This window comes from Gopherus flavomarginatus, chromosome 4 (genome assembly GCF_025201925.1).
Source record: "Gopherus flavomarginatus isolate rGopFla2 chromosome 4, rGopFla2.mat.asm, whole genome shotgun sequence".
NCBI lineage: Eukaryota > Metazoa > Chordata > Testudines > Testudinidae > Gopherus > Gopherus flavomarginatus.
The window spans coordinates 59,790,691-59,808,629 of record NC_066620.1 but is presented as its reverse complement, the minus strand read 5'-3'; the positions used below and the strand labels follow the sequence as shown (position 1 = coordinate 59,808,629).

The window sequence follows — 17,939 nt, the reverse complement described above, 5'->3', positions numbered from 1 at the left end:
GTGCTCTGTCCCGCTCTAGTGGTGGTTGAGCCATCTACAGAGGCTAATCAGCATAGATACAATTGTGCCATGGTAAAATTATGCATAATTAATAACAGATAAATTTCAGGATGTGGTCATGACAAAAAATTGTGTAACAACTGCATGCTACCATAAATATGCATTTGGCGCAAACAGCATAATGATTTTACTAAACAAAATATAGGGCTTGTCTGGAGGAACATTTAGTTTGTCACAAGCTGGGGTGTGAATATACTCCGCAGTAGCCTGCTGTGGACCAACTGTTCCTGTGTATCATGCTGAAGGTGATTTAGTCCTCTTTGAAATGGGAGCAGATCCAAGTGCATTACTAGTTTTTAAATGCACCTTGGAGCATGGTGTGACATACGTACCACTTAAGTGCACAGGCCTTGTACCACAGTACAATGTTCTTTTGATAATGTACTATCGAAACCATAAAAAGCAATATTCTGGTTTGGAAAGGGGACTTACCCATGTTTCTCTTGACTTGGGACCGACAGGATTTCACTGCTACTTTCGTCAGCAGGTAGAAGCCGAGCAATATAGTCCCCGCTTTGTTGGAGATGCCTGTACACAGACACCTGAATAGTGCATTGCTCACTACTGCTCCTCAGCCAGGGGCTCAAGATGATGGGGCTCATGCTTTCTGATGTATTGAGGAACAGGAATGAACCTACAAAAAAAAAAAAAGGGGGAACAAGAGAGTCTTTTTAAAACAAACAGTGCTTTTCAGACCCTCAGACAGAGGAAGCAGTTTGTAAAATGCTGTGGACTGACAATCTGTACTGAATTGAAGCAATGATTTGACATTCAAAATGTATGCAGAGTGGACAATGCCATAGAGAATTTTTCAGGGAAAACACTACATCTACAGGTGACTGAAGGTAGATTAGGATTTATAAAACATTTGAGAGTTTTCCTAATAGAGAGATTCGCTTGGGGACTTCATCCCTTCAGAACGTCTCCTGTGTGATTTAGTTCCAAAGTTCATGGCTCTGATCTCTCTGGAATAGGGTCCCAGCTTGACAGGGTGGGTTATATCAGAGCTCTGTCAGTGGCCCCATTTGTATTCACACCCTAAACAAAAGCTTACAGTGATTACGTTTCCTGTATAAATAGAAAGCACAAATTCATCAGCTGTGCTCTTATAAACCATAAAGTATATTCAAAGCTATTTGTGTCAGGATAAATGCTTGGTATTTTTATTGCCTCAGCCATTTATTCTGACATTAATTTTATATGCACTTAATCCACATGAAAGGTTTGATTATTATCTGGTACATCGACTACCTTTGTTTAATCCTATTTCAATAACATCTCAGATTTATCCAGGGGTTCAGAGCTAATGAACTCTCTGCAGATTAAAGCTCACCTTGAGTAAGCAAAATTACCCTCTTTTGGCAGATACCAATTTACCAAATATTCCATAGAACAAGCACTAGTCAGATAGAAAAAGGAGCCAGTCTTTGGTACAGAACATTTTCTGGTTTACCATATGCACTCATTACCCCTGTGAGAGAACATGGCAATACTACTTTGCACTAGAGATGACCCGTACCGCCTGACAGTGGTGGGGCAGAGTAAGGGCAGTGGCTTCAGCAGATGGGACTGAGCATGCTCAGTCCATGTGAGCAAACTCAATACAAGCCAAACAGCAAATGGGGGGGGACATGACCTCATGTCTCTCCCCTGCTCCCCACATTGCCTCTGCTTTGCATTCCCATGAGGCTTTAAACCACAGACATCAAAAAGCTTTCTAAAGTAGGCATTAATGGTCACAATAACTCTACAAGTTCTGTATTCCCATTTAACAGATGGAAGAAACTGAGGCACAAAGAGACTGAAGTCCTTTCAAAAGTGCTCACTAATGTCAGGCAATTTGCTTTCTCAGATGCCCAATGTAAGACAAGGGCATGATTTTCCAAATGCTAACCACCCATAATAAAGGGAAGTACATCTGAAAAATCAGACCCTAAATATCTCAAGTTAGGCACCTAATATCAGTTGGCACTTCTGAAAATTTTTCGACTGAACAACTTGCCTAAGGACACACAGTACATCAGTGGAAGAGTTGGGAATAGAACCCAGGTGTCCTGACTCCCAGTTCATTGCTCTGACCACCAGACAAAAAACTGTCTCCAGTGGCATGTTAGCTAGCATATACTTGACTTCAATTTTAGCTAGCAAATATTTGTCTTGAAAGCAGGACTGGGCAGTACAATGTCAGAAATAGTCCCTTCATGACAGAAGATTCCATGGGCGTCAAGTAGAGAGAAAGTGAATCCATGAATTATTATTAGTTACTTTAGTGTCAGATAAGGAGGTGCAAGTCTCCTAACTACCTGGACCAAATACATTTCCTAAAGTTTAAGGGAGTTTATTTATTTGGCTGATCAGTAAAGAGATGGTAACTGTATCTATCACCCTTGTGCTTTCCCATCTCTGTGGTTGAGAACAACAAGAATTACAGCATTAAATCTCAGCTTTATTTTTCCACCCCCACAAGAACACTGGGATCACAGTGACATGAAAGAGAGCAGAGATTTCTACTCATGGCAGAAAGACACTAAACCCTGCAGTAATTGCTGATAACTTGAGCAAATGGCCCCCTGAATCTGACATCTTATTGCCTTGTGATGGGGAGTAGGATTTTAAAACTATCACAAATTAGAAGGCAGTTTTGGTTCCTTCACTTACAGTAGGTATAGGAAAAGTGCTTCCAAGCAAGCATCACTCATGCCCAGACTCAAGGCTAGACTTAGAATGTCAAATGAGACTCTCAAACAGGAAAAGTTATCTACCTCAGAGCAACCAGTAAGTGTTAGGCAGTCACTACTCTCCTTCCCTTGGCGGAGAAAACCCTGTCAATAGCAGCCCAAAGCGCTTGCTTATTGTTTCACCTATGTTCAATTCTACCTATGAACTGAAGTGTGCAGTTCTGTCCACATGAAGGTTACAGAGCCCTACTGATGGAGCAGTCCAGATGGCGCTATGTGGCAGCTGCTCTGAATGATCCCATGCTATACTGTTCAAAAGTGAGGGGATAGAGAGTCATGCTGGAGGACCTCCCCATCCTCCCCAGATTAGTGTTCTTGTGACCAGAACATAAACACACTAGGAAAGCCTCTTAATGTGCTTTTGTGGAGGCTACCCAACAAACAGAGCACAGGAGCTGTAATGTACCATTTTTAGAGGATGTAAACATACCTTGGTTTCTGAAAGCACAATTCCCTCAAGGGAAACGTCACTGTCTGCTGCACTTACCTTAGTGCTGCACTTACTGCTATTCTACTCCATAAACACTCAGGGAAGCACTCTCAGAATTCTGTTTGTCTGTAGTACTTCTGGAATTTCCAGAAGGGGAGAAGTGATTTGCTGTGAACACACACACAGCAGATTCTGGAAGCAAAATGTGTATCCCACTGTAGATTTTAAAGATCCCTGATATAAGACTGTACATAAGATTTCTCCATTTCAGAACAAAACATTGGTCCATCAACTCCTACCTCTTGCTATGACTAATACCTGATGTCTCAGAGGAAGACCTCATCTTTCCATAATACATCTAGCCATTTAAGTCTACCCCTTACTAAGGGCATGTCTACACTAGAAACACAAAAGTAGCATAGACACTTACTACTATGAAAAAGGTTCTTCCATCACTTTAGTAAATCCAGTTCTGAGAGGTAGTAGCTAGGTCAACTAAAGAATTCTTCCACAGACCTAGCAGAGTCTACACTGGGCTTAGATCAACTTAATTACATCACACAGAGTGTGAAACTTTTCACAAAACTAAGCAATGCAGTCAAGTCAACTTAACTCTGTAGCGTATACCAGCCCCTATACGGCACAATTTTATTATTTAACATTATGCAGATCCTTTTGAAAGCCACATTAATACACATTAAGGATGGTTCCAAAACTTCAGATTTGTATGATTCCAGGTAAATTCAGTAAAATTCTTATTAGGTTATGGATTGTAACTTTTCAAGGAGCCATTATACAGCCATGATGTTTGCCTATTCACTGGGAATGAGAGGGAAATACTGTTTTCCACCTGGTGGGTTCCCAGGAAAACTGGGTCCTAATCTGTTTATCAGTTTTCAGTATTCCTCCAGCAAGAGGAAGTCCATGTGGCAAACTGTATCTCAGATCATCGTGTAGGTCTTTAGGGTTGTAAGGTTTCATCAGTAATTTTCTTGGACTGCTATTTTCCTTTAGTAGCTTACAGCTCTAATGAGACTCCCGGGGATCTTGCATGGTGAATAACTAAGAAAGAGCACTGCAGCTTCAAACAAACTTCTACTGTTCATTCGGCACCTAGGGAATATAAACTGAGATGAAAGAGCCCTTCATAGAACAAGTGGTCAATATCATTCTACCACTTGTAGGATTTAAAAAAATTAATAAAGCACTGGTATATTGCAGTAACCCATACTTAATACCCAGGGGTGAGGTGAAGAGTTTGCAACTGGTGAAGCTAATTAAAACACTAATGCTTCATCTCAGGATATGGTATACTCACTAGTGAGACATTGAAGAAGCCTGCTGTCACCACACAAACTAGAGTGGACACAAATTATCATGCCAACTGAGTGCTGGGATTGAATAGATGTAATCCCCTAAATAAATATAATCAATACAGTGTCTCAAATCCAGGGCCACTTAGCTCTGCATGACTCACTATGCTGCCCCGTCACTAGGATCACTCAGAACTACATGGGGGCAGTGGGACAGAAAGTCTCCTGCACCAAGAAAATGAGCCACTACCACTCGAGCTAACAGAAAGTCTCCTCTAGATCTTACAGCTTAAGGGTTATGACACTTGGTTGAGCCATTCTAATTTTATCCAGCAGAGGGCAGTGGTAGACGTCTCACACACACTTTCATTACGATATTTTATAACGTAGTTGTGCCTTTTATCCAGAGAGATTCAAAGTGCTTCACAGACTATATCCTACAATCACACACACCCTGCTGAAACAGTGCAATTTTTGAGTTAGAGTGGTTATATGCTAGCAACATTACTCAGCTGGGTTTCTTTGTTTTAAATAGTGAGGGGGTCTGCATTTGTAATGCCAGCTCCTAAACTTCCCCCTATCCCCAGCATGTCCATCTCCTCAAGACACATTATGGGAAAGTCCTAAATATCAATTTGCTCAGGCTTCTGATTTGTATCTGCACTATTTCTCCACCTTTATAATATTTGCAGTCAACTCATAATTGGTTTCTACATCTTTGTTGGTTATTTCCTTTTACAATGTCTGTATTAATTGTCTGTCACTCCACGCCTTGCACAGAAAAGATATTTAAGAATAAGCACAAGAGAATTATTGCAACTGACATTAAAGTGTATTTAGAGCACCCTAATGATTGCAACATTCAATAGATGAATAAATCTTGCACTAAGAATTACTGCCTAATGGTTGAAGATTTGTTTGCAGCATTTTAAAATTCATACTGTGAGAAGGGAATGATGGCTCAAGGGATTACTAATGGCATATTGTTATCTTCACTAGTTCAAATTCAGCTGGGATTATTTGGGACCGAAGGTGTAATATTTACTTGTTAAGAATCATCACTGTCAGTGTTCAGGCAATACAGGACATAGATGTTGTATAAACCACAGTACTTATCCCCAGGAGCTCACAAATGAAAAGACTTACACCGATCAGATAAGAATGCATTAGAAGATGCAGACCAAAATCGTTACCACCTGGCAGCGGTTTGATGGCCTGTGTAAACTGAACTGGTGAAACAGACCTAATCTATTGGACAGAAATTACACACTTTTCCTTTAGAGATACCAGTGAGTGATTGTGCAAGGAGTGTGAATTCATTTCTCAAAACTGGTCCCTTCAGAATAGGATTGAGGCACATTGGTAGAGAAGCATGCACCATGAGATTTTTTTGGTTGAATCTGTAAATATGCGAGAGAAAGAGAAAATGAATACTCCAGGGCTGGGCACTGGGAATCTATAATGAGCACTAAATTCATTTTTATCCATGAAGTGTGAAGAGTGCACAAGCTCAGAAGAGCAGAGCAGACTCACTCAGAGCTCCAAACAAGAATTTGCCTTTTTTGGTCATTATGTGAAATGTCTAATTTGTGTCACAGCTGAAACATATTCTGAAACCTGTCTCAAATGTCCATTATTTTGAAGGTGTATTGCTCATTGTACAACCAAAATTTACCTGGACCCCACGCTAACCTTTGAGTATTTCGCAGTACTTCATCTTTGCCACTCAGAGAGGCTACATCAATGAAGAGAGGTTACAGACAACTTTATTTGTGCTAGAGACATTAATCCCACCCCATTTAAAGTGCAATCTTACTTGGAAAAGAAACTTTTTCCAAAGGACATAGCAGAGCTCCCTCTTGGTGATTTTTGTATCAGATGTGCACAGGATGAACAGAAGACATCTGCAGGGTTGGAAGTTAGAAAGGCATCTTCTGTCCAACACATGCATATGTAGATGGAAGCATTGATAGCAGAACCACCTTCTGCAACTCTGACCCCTGCCCTTTCTGGCTGGCAGAAGAATGCCGAGAGCATTTAGTATCCCTTCTAATTGTCAGCACCACCCTTGATGAGGAGAATCATCCATTGTAAAACAGGCACTGTGGGTGAACTAAGTAACCATCACTACACACTTTGCCAGCTGCCACCTAGACTCTAACCTTTTTTAAAGCAAGCTAATTGAGAAACTAACGCAAACCAGTCATCAATTCCTCCTCTCAGTTGCTTGTATCCCAGATTCCTCCAGTCAGTCTTCAAATCAGGATACAGTAGAAGCATACTGGTTGCTCTGGTGAATGATCTCGTGTCCATAAACAAGGGAAATATATCCATACCTTCTTTGAGGGACCTCTCTGAAGCAGACATCAAGCATGGAAGATTTCAGCCCAAACAGAAAAAGTTAGTGGAAAACAAGTTTCAGAGTAGCAGCCATGTTAGTCTGTATCCGCAAAGAGATCAGGAGTACTTGTGGCACCTTAGACTAACACATTTATTTGAACATAAGCTTTCGTGGGCTATAGCCCACAAGAGCTTATGCTCAAATAAATGTGTTAGTCTAAGGTGCCACAAGTACTCCTGATCTTTTTTTTAGTGGAAAACAAGGGGGTTATAATGGGAAGCATTAACACAGGGGACGCTAGGTCTCCTTACAATGTACCTATGGGCCCAGATCCTCAGCTGCTGTAAACAGATATGACTTCACTCAAGTCAATATCTCATGTTGTTTGAAAGCTCTTCAGGATGAACGGTATTATACTAAATTTGCATTTTAGTTATGTACTTAGGGGACTAACAACAAGAATTTTTGCTATAAGATGGAGACTTAGTTGGAAGAGATAGGGGAGGAGAATAGGGTGACCAGATAGCAAGTGTGAAAAATTGGAAGAGGGGTTGAGGGTAATAGGTGCCTATATAAGAAAAAGCCCCAAATATTGGGACTGTTCCTATAAAAATCAGGACATCTGGTCACCCTAAAGGAGAAAGACTTGAGTATATTAGTTCATCACAGGAGGACTATGAGCTGCCAATGTGATGTGGCTGTGAAAGAGGCTAATGCAATTCTAGGATGCATCAGGAAAGGTATTTCAAGTAAAAGTAGGGAAGTATTAGTGTCGTCATGCAAAGGACTGGTGAGACCTTATCTGGAATATTGTGTGCAATTCTGGCATCCTATCGTTAAGAAAGATGAATTCAAACTGGAAGAGGTGTGGAGAAGAGCTACTTGGATGATCAGAGGAATGGAGAACATACTTTATGAAGGGAGACTCAAGGAGCTTGACTCGTTTAGCTTAAGCTAAAGAAGGCAGAGGGGAGATAGGATTGCTCTCTAACTACATCAGAGTAACAAACAGCGAGGGAGAGAAGTTATTTAAGTTAAGCATCAATGTGGATACAAGAACATATGGACATAAACACCATCAACAAGTTTAGGCTCAAAATCAGTTCTCTGGTTAAAAACCTTCAACTGAAGACCTGGAACAGCGTTCCAAGGGGAGCAGTGAGGGCAAAAAACCTAACTGGTTTCAAGACTGAGCTTGATAAGTTTATGGAGCGGAAGGTATGATCAGACTGCCTACAATGGCATGTAGCCAATCTGTGACTGCTAGTTGCAAACAACCCCAACCACCAGGGATAGGACACTAAATGGGGAAGACTGAGTTACTACAGAGAATTCTTTCCTAGTTGTCTAATTGTTGGGTCTTGCCAAAATGCTCAGGGTCCAAAAGATCACTATATTTGGGATTGGGAAGGATTAGCAGAGACCCTGGTTTTTTGCCTTCCTCTGCAGCATGGGGCATAGGTTACTTGCAGGTTTAAACTAGAGTAAATGGTGGATTCTGTTATTTGAGGTCTTTAAATCAAGATTGAGGAATTCACTAACGCAGCCAAGGGTTATGAATCTGTTACAGGAGTGGGTGGATGAGTTTCTGTGGCCAGCAAAGTGCAGGACGTCAGACTAGATGATCACAATGGTCCCTTGTGGCCTTAAAGTCTTTTACCATACAGTCAAGTATCAGAGGGGTAGCCGTGTTAGTCTGGATCTGTAAAAGCAGCAAAGAATCCTGTGGCATCTTATAGACTAACAGATGTTTTGGAGCATGAGCTTTCGTGGGTGAATACCCACTTTGTCAGATGCATGTAGTGGAAATTTCCAGAGGAAGGTATATATATATATATATGCAGGCAAGCTAGAGATAATGAGGTAGTTCAATCAGAGAGGATGAGGCCCCGTTCTAGCAGTTGAGGTGTGAAAACCAAGGGAGGAGAAACTGGTTTTGTAATTGGCAAGCCATTCACAGTCTTTGTTTAATCCTGAGCTGATGGTGTCAAATTTGCAGATGAACTGAAGCTCAGCAGTTTCTCTTTGAAGTCTGGAAAGCTCATGCTCCAAAACGTCTGTTAGTCTATAAGGTGCCACAGGATTCTTTGCTGTATGCTTACCATACAGTGATAGCCACTAAACAGGCCAGTGAGCTAAAGGGCAAAAGTAAAAAATAATGGCAAGCATGAGAATTTATAATGAAGTGGGCAGATTGCGTTACTTGAAGAAAATAACTAAAACAATACACCAAAGCCAAATTATATATACACCCAGTGAGTCTCCTTAGACTCAAACTAGATTAAAAAGTGTCAAGTAGCAATTCAGAGAGATTTCCTCTCTAATTACCAGACGCCATAGTTTTGTTAGTTTAACTTAACGTCTGGAAAAGCAAAGCTCAAAACAAAGAGACTAACTTAATCTGATCACCGTTATAAAGCAGCAGTTTTATAACCCTTTGCAAAATTGATAGATTTTTATTCTGAACATAAACTCCATCTTACTACTAAAAGGATTTTATTACCTTTTGCATATTAGTTCAAAACTGCACCAAATTAAATTAGAGCCTCAAAAACTATTAACAGTCAATGTTTATTGGGGGCTGTACAGAAAAAAAGTGTAAGACAATGAATGGAGCTCTATAAAACAAACAATAGCTTTGAAAAGCAGGGACATGGGAGCAGGCAACAGATGATGGAAGAGGTGGAGGCAGAAAAGTCATCCAGGTTGCAGCATTGAGAAAAGATGTCGATACGGATCTCTGAAATATCCCCCAGCTAACCTTAGACAATCAAGAAATACAGTCACTAAAGCAAACCACTGAAATGTGCTTAACTATAAGTATGTGAATATCCCCACCAACATCAGTGGAACTCACCTACTAAAAGATACGTATTTGCCTAAATGTTTTGCTGCATTATGGCCTAAGAGACATGATGAAAGCTTGCTATGAATTATTACAAACCACTGAGCAGAGCTATTCCTATTCTTTCAGTAAAAGGGTGAAATCCTGAACCTAATGAAGTCAATGAGGCCTGATGTCACCCAGGGCCACCCAGAGGATTCAGGGGGCCTGGGGTCTTCGGCAGCAGGTCCCAGGGCGGAAGGGCCCCCCTGCCGCTGAATTGCTGCAGAAGACCCAGAGCAGGAGCTCTGGGGACCGAGCCCCGCAAGAGTTTTCTGGGGCCCCTGGAGTGAGTGAAGGACCCTGCTCCAGGCGCCCTGAAAAACTCTCATGGGGGCCCCTGTGGGGCCCAAAGAGCTTATAATCTGAAAAACTGACTTTGAGACTAAGATTTCTATAGCAGAGAGAAAGAAAAGGGGAAAATTTAACTTTCCAGATATTGCCTTCAGTAATGGGAACTAGAACCAGATGCTGTTGTGGCCCAATTCCTAAATAATTCAGTAGCGAGTTTGTTCCCAGCTGAGAAGCACTGAACTGAAAAAAGTAGTTAGTTAATTAAAAACTTAAAATTCAAAACTGAAATTAAACCTTCCTAGTGACTGACAAAAATTAAATAATTCAGGTCTTGCACAACAGATCAGCTATCATGCATTTTCTCCTTTCTTACGGACAAAGGCAAACAGCAAGTCACTCTCAGGTCTGCCTTTCAGAGAACACATGAGGAGAGGTTGCTTCATCTTGCATTGGGAAGAAGAGGCAACAGAGAAAGCTAAATAGTATGCTTGTTCTGTCAATACAAACAAAGAGGCAGTGGATACACTTTTCTAAAGCAGTGGTTCTCAAACTTTTGTACTGGTGATCCCTTTTTCATACAGCAAGCCGCTGAGTGCGACCTCCCCCCCTTATAAATTTTATTTATATATCACATATACATACATATATATATTATATATATATATATATATATATATATATATATATATATATATATATATATATATATATAAAATACTATTATGAATACAAAGTGTGATTGGGGTGGAGGCTGACAGCTCACGAACCCCCATGTAATAACCTTGCAACCCCCTAACGGGTTGAGACCCCCAGTTTGAGAACCCTGTTCTAAAGGCTTCACTGTCCCTGCGTGCACATTAATGGGAGAATAAGAAAGGAAGTCTAATGCTGTACCTCTAGTTATCACTTTTCCTTTGAGCATGGTTATTTCATTATGCTCTGCAGGCTAAGAGCTTTAAAATTAAGGAGGCTGACAACAAACTGAGACGCAGTTTCTGAACTGACTCATTGCTGGAACAGACTGGGCATTGAAGTCAGACTGTGCAGCAACATCCCTATCCTCCTCATCTAACAAGGAGCAGTTATTGTGAGTTATTCCCTTAGAGAATGAGATGTGCAGAAGGAGAGGAGTAAAAATCAATACTATATACTCATCCGCATATCCTCCTGTTGTGTGTCAGGATTGGCTGTACAAGTAAAGGCTGCAGTATTGTCAACCACAAGAGTTCAAAAATCAGGAGTCAGACCCCCTCAAAAAATCATGAAGTTGACCCTAAAATTCATGTTGAAGTTTTTTTTGCTCTTTCCTTATTTTCTGAACTGCCCTATCTACCTCCAGAGCATGTGCACATGCATGCCTCTCTCTCTATTACAATTGCCAAGTCCCCAGATGTGTACAGTGAGGTGATTCTGTCCCCTACTGCAGGCATGCTTCACTACCCTCTTCCATCCCTAGGGGCAGTCACTACAGTGTCTCCTTTTCCCCCTTCCCAGGGCTGATGATGGCACTTCTAGGGGGTTCATCACTCCCTTCTCCAGGCCTAATATTACAAGGAGGGAGAGGAACACAAAGCAGATTGACCCATTGTTCATGGGGGCTGAGTGCGTCAACTCAAATTGATATTCCAAACAAAAGTTGTTGGGGTATTTTTGGTTTCAGAGAGAAACACACAAACAAATCAATTTGGGTTTGAAATGAACCAAATGTTTAGGGAATTTTTCAGTTTTGGCTACCAAACTGAAAAAACAATTATTCACTCCGCTCTAACTGGCAGCTCCATATCCATCCTTTCCGACCCAAAAAACTGCTGGAGAGTTCTCTGCTTCCTGCAGATGCTCCAGTTGGTTGCTCCTCCCTAGGATGCGGGGAGAGCAGCCAGAGTGTTTTTCCTCAGCAGGGATGAAATTTGTGAAAGGGTTGGAGCTTTTCCCATTGTTGAGAGACTGGCTCCAGCCCCAACCAAAATTGTGTTACTCATGGAAGAGTTAGCAACACTGGGGTTGGGTGTCCCATTTCAGATATAATAGGTTGTGCCTGATCTAAGTCACCTGCCAAAGTTTGGCAGTGTTCAAAACAGTGATTCTGAAATGAATCTTTACAATGAGCAGAACAAAACCATTGGATCAAAACATACCTGAGACTGTGGGGACTTCTAAATCTATATCTGAATTTTACAGGACATGTTTACCTTTAGAGAAGAGATGACCCAAACCCTCTTCTCAAATTAAACATCCAAATTTTTCTGGACATTTGAAAAATCCTCACCCCTCTCCTGTTTTTCTCAATGCCATGATATATGGGATCATAGCTCTTCTGAACCAGTTGTTCATTAAAGAAAACTACTACACCACTACCTTGATTTAAAGCCACCCGATATAACATGAATTTGAATATAACACAGTAAAGCAGTGCTCAGGGAGGGAGGGGGGCACTGCGCACTCTGGTGGATCAAACCAAGTTCAGTATAACACGGTTTCCCCTATAACACAGTAAGATTTTTTTGGCTCCCAAGGACAGAGTTATATAGAGGTAAAGGCGTACTTCTGCACATAAATAAGCTTCCCAAAGCTTTTGTTCCAGGTCTGTTTCCTTAATTTACCAGGGTCAATGTTTGTTGGTCACCCTATACAGCATAAAGAGACATCTAGTGTCAATGTAATAATCTCTCCAGTTTATCCAAGAGATTTCAGAGAGGAGTTGATTACAGTCTACAAGTATCTACTTGGGGAAGAAATTTCCAATAGGTTAAACTGATGTCTACTAACATAAAAAGGCACAATAAGATCCAGTGAATATATCAAACAGCAGCTTCTAACCAAAGTAGAAAAAAGGCAACTTTTTAACAGAGAGGGTATTTAACCATTGGAACAATTTATGCAGGGATGTGGTGGATTATTAAAATCAAGAGTGGATCTCTTTATAAAAGAGATAGGCTTGATGCAAAAAGTACTAGGTGAGGTTCTATGGCCAATGGTATGTAGGAGGTCAGACTTGAGCAAGAGTGGGCAGACTTTTTGGCCTTAGGGCCACTTCTGGGTATGGAAATTGTATGGCGGGCCATGAATGCCCGGTGCGGGAGGGGGACTCTATGGGGTATAGTAGGGGAGGGGGCCTCTACAAAGGATGTTTCCGAGGTAGGGGGAGGAGGGACTCATGGAGTGTGACAAAGGTGGGGCTCTACAGGGGCGGTACTGGAAACTCTTAGGGGCCCTGCTGGCAATGACACTAAGGCAACTGTACCAGGCACTGTCACAGGTGGAGGCACCCTAGCTGGGACAGGTGCGACCCCAGGTGGTTTTGAGGCTCTTGAGGGTGGGGCCATAGGATATTGGACATGCTGCCGCTTGGGGGAGGGGGACGCCTGCCACACAGGGGCAGGGTTCCAAGCCCAGAAACAACGCAGTGAAGTTGCGCCTGCGCAGTGTGGCTCTGCATGCCGGAAGATGGTGCTCATCAAGGGAATTGTGAGTTGGGGGTTGGCCGACCACCTGGCGGGTGGAGCAGGCGCCCAACCCTGCTCCCCAGTGGAACCTTGAGAGCTGGATAAAAACATCTAATGGTCCAGAAGCGACCTGTGGCACATAGTTTGCCCACCCCTGGACTAGATGATAACAGTACATTCTGGCTTTAAAAATTTAGGAATAATCGCAAACAGATCACCACAATGGGCTTGGCCAATGCTGGAAATGAAAGACCTTGCCCTTTTAATGTTTTCTAGCCTCACTTATCAAATCTCCCATGACAGCAAGTTCTCAACTTAAGTTCAAACAGTTTCTCAGAAAAAATTAATATGAAATACTGGGTAGGTGTGAAGGGGAAAGTTTTTTCAGTTTCACTTAAGCAATCAACATTAACTTTAAGGAACCAAAATTAGACCAAGACAACCACAAAAAGAATAAAGTTATCATGGCGTGTTAGTGAAGGGAAGAGTGCGGAGAAAGACATTGGCAAATGTTGGTAGAACTCAATAGGCAAAATTTTCAAAAGCCTCAAAGTGCCATAGGAGCCTAAGACAAGACTTTCAAAAGGTCTTTACGTGTCTAACTCACTGAGGCACTTAACATTTTGTATGGTCAAAACATTATATAATCATTGTCAGATTAATCCTCAGAACATACCAAATCCATTTGACAGAGGGGAACGCTGAGACACAAAGGTGCAGTGACTACCCAAAGTCTTGCAGAAAACAGTGGCACAGCCAGGATTAGTAACAAACCTGGCTCCCAATGTTGTGGTTATTCATTCAAACAATATACATCATTTGAGTTGGTTAGTTTCATGTGGTTCTTGTTGGCTAGCTATTTAATTAATGTGTTAATTCTCTATGTAGTGGACTGGGGTTGGAAAGTCCGACAGAAATGGCACATATGAAGGAGGGGTTGGACGAGACATCCACTTGTTTATTATTATTTCCATACTGTAGGAACCCCAATTATGGAGAAGACCCCTTTGTGCTAGGCACTGTACAAACAGAACAAAAAGTCCCTGTTTCAAAAAACTTGCAATGTAAGTATAAGATGAGGTGACACAGAGATGAGGGCATACAAGGGCACAGTGAGACAATATTGGCCATATCAATATTGAATTTTACAGTAAGAGGAATCCGTTCCACAAATCAAAATGTTTGCCCTGTGATACAAAGTCATATTTCCTCCCCATCAGACTGGGAACTGTGAACCTATCTTATCATTGCTTGTTACCCTTATTTGGGATATATCATGACTAAATTAGAAAATAAAATCTTCGAGGAAGGGACCACTTTAAAATTCCTAGCACACTTTTGAGCTCTGTGCAAAACTAATACCCTCACTAAAATATCAAGGCCACTACTCTTCCCAACGCGTGAAACCATATCCTGCTCTCTTGACACAGGCAAACCCCCTGGGGTTCAATGTAGGTTTTGCATGAGTAAAGACTGCAGAAGTTCAGGCCTTTGAACATTATGGATTAAAGACTGTATATCTTTCACTCTTAAACATTAAAACTTAGCCTTGGGGAGATTTGCCCACTAAACGGGACATGCCGTTCATTTGCATCTGCTATAATCCTGCCTTTAGGATGCTCTTTAAATCAATTCCATTTTTACAAAGCGATTTTTTTCCCTCCAGTAATGAACTTGGGGGTCATAGAGCCCTGAATGCAGGGACAACCTTTCCCTAGAATTCAATTAAGTAGAATTGATCGTAGTTAGTCCAACCACCGCCCCCCCCCCACTTTTCTTTAAATCTATAAAAAGAATATGAAAAAGGACACACAAGAAATCTCCCCATACCAAAGTACAAAAGACTGCTGAGAGTCAAAACTAGAAAGCTGTGGACGTTGTTTCTTTTAAAGATATTGATTAACTATCCTTAGTCACTTTCCATTCTTACTGAAATTATGTAAGGAGATACATTCATGTGTTCAGACTCTTCATTCTGCTATCTTATCTTTCACTCAATTACATTCTAAGTTTGGCCTCAAATGATTTTAGAGGACGCAAACTGCTGTCTTACTCAAAGGGCCCCTTTAGAAGGGGCACCACCACCTCCCGAGTACCCTCTTACACCTAAGCGTGGGTCTGCTGTGGCCTGACTCCAGGGCTGGGGCAAGGAAGTTTCATGCCCTAGGCAAAACTTCCACCTTGTGCCACCCTTGCACCTAACCCCCCTGTAGCAGCTAACCATGCCCACCCGCCCCTCCCACCTGAGGAGCCCAGCCTCACAGCAGCTAACCCCATCTGGGGAGCCTCCCCCCCATGGCAGCTACCCCCCTCGAAGTCCCTCTCCTTCATGGAAGCTAACCCCACCCAGGGAGCCCACCTCAGCTCTCCTCCGCTGAGCACACTGGCGCTGCTCTAATTCTCCTCCCTTCCCAGGCTTGCAGCACTGATTGGAGGAGACTTAGAGCAGGGGATGTGTGCTCAGCAAAGGATGCAGAGTGGAGGTGATGTGGGGCAGGGAGTAGTTCCCCTGTGTGGGCCCCCCCACTCACCTCTCCTTCCCCTCCTCACCTGAACGGGCTTTTAGGTGCCCTAGGCAGCTGCCTAGTTTGCCTAAGTGGTTGCACCGGCCCTGCCTGCCTCAGTTCCACCCCCTCCTTAAGTAGGAAACAGTGATGTCACTTGAGCAGCCCAGTCAAGAAGCCAAGCACTCTACTTTACAGGGGTGTCTCTCTCTCTATTTAAGCCTTCTGAATGGAGCACTTGTACAAGGCTTTAAAGACACTTACCTCAGAGCCCAGAGAAAAAAGTCCACAACAAAAGTCTCTAAGTTCCAGCAGCAGCTCCTTCAGTGATAAGGCCTCAGGCTTCTCCCCTGCTGAGAGCTCTGCAGTCTTTCCCCTACTTCTTCAGGGTCTCTCCTAGTCTCCCTGCCTGGAGAACATTTTGCAGGCTTTCCCTTGCTTGTTCAGGGTCTCTTTCCAGGTCTCCCTGCCCAGAGAGCTTTTGCCTAGTGCAGGCAGCTCCCTAGGAACTTCCCTATTCTGGAGCTTCCTTTCTCCTCAAGAGCCTTTTATTAAGCTCCTTAATTAACTGCCTTCCTTCCAGCTGTGTAGGCAGTTAACTATCCACAGGTGGACCTGGGTTGGCTCATTCCCTTCAGTGAAGTCTGTTCATAGCTAGGCTGGGCATCTGACACCCCTGTGACAGACTCTTACCAAATGTTAGTTCTATACCCCAACTCAGTAATTGTAACAAGCAGATAACAGGACTGACACAAGGTGACTAGATGATAGAGTGGCTTAGACATAGGAGATGAAGCCTTTTGCTACTGGCTCAAATCCAGGCCAGTACTTGGTAGAGTTTGAAAGTTATTTCTATCTGACAATTATTTTCAGTTAGTGGCCCCATGCCACCTGCATTACCACTGTTGGTACAGGAACAAGATGCAGTGGTAAGGTAGCATAAGTGAAGCTTGCACTATGGCTGCTGTGCTGTACTTGTTCTGTAGATACATGCAGAACTTCATCAGACTAGCACCTTTCTCCTGTATTAAACTTGCAAACTCCTGTCCCTGTACCTAAGGAACACAACCGTAAAGAGTGACTCCTTGGAAATTTAAAGAGACACTGGGTAAAATTTTCAAAAGCAAAGTCACTTAGCAACCTAAATCCCACTGACTTACAGTGCCTAAGGAGTTTAAGTGTCTCTGAATGACAAGGATAATTAAGCTCCTAAATCACCTAGGAGCTTTTGAAAATGTTGCCCAGTGTCTTTTTATATTTTAAATTTTGTTACTAGTATGATAGATTATTAAAATAGGAGTTGTACAATCTATTTTACTTTTACATCATTTATGCTGTTTTGTTTACTTTTTGCATTTCATTCAGAAGATGAATTTCCTTTGTCTATCCAGCCCACTTCACTTTCCTGTCCTGATGCACTAGCAAAAGACTACAAAGACTTGGGGCACAAGGAGGATATTTAAATCCAAACAAGATGCTATTTTTATTGGCTTTCAAACAAAAAAGCTTCATGGCAACATTTCTATCAATCCTATGTTTGGTAAAACCTTGTTTATACAAAGCCTCATTTCTGCGGCTAAATCAACCTGACAGTCTCCCTTCTGAAGGTGGAAAAATAAACTACTATAGAAATAAGCAAGTAGTGGCAGCGGTAATATAAACTATAACACTGCAATGAAGAATAAATACCGAGTTCTCCTATTTCTTGCAATATCTAACTCTGTGGGATTTACCACAGTTGCTCCTCAATAGACTCCACTCTGCACAGAGATATGCTATGGGCTATTATGCAGTTCCTCGTAGTGATTCCAGGAAGGATGTCTCACACAACCTCTGTCCCCTTTTTTGCTTTCAATGTAAATGTTGCAAGGTCTTATGCAGTAGTAACTCAGTGATGACACCATGTCACCACTAAGGTGCTTAAAACTCAAA

The 17,939-nt window shown here is 42.1% G+C and overlaps 1 protein-coding gene across 1 annotated transcript in view; it reads right to left on the bottom strand.

The window, feature by feature from the left end:
• Positions 1–17,939, bottom strand: part of ALK (ALK receptor tyrosine kinase) — a 637,574-nt gene that overhangs the window by 353,054 nt on the left and 266,581 nt on the right. The window contains exon 4 of the mRNA XM_050948434.1: positions 493–694. Within this exon, the coding sequence (XP_050804391.1) occupies positions 493–694 (202 nt within the window). The remainder of the gene's footprint in view (positions 1–492; positions 695–17,939) is intronic.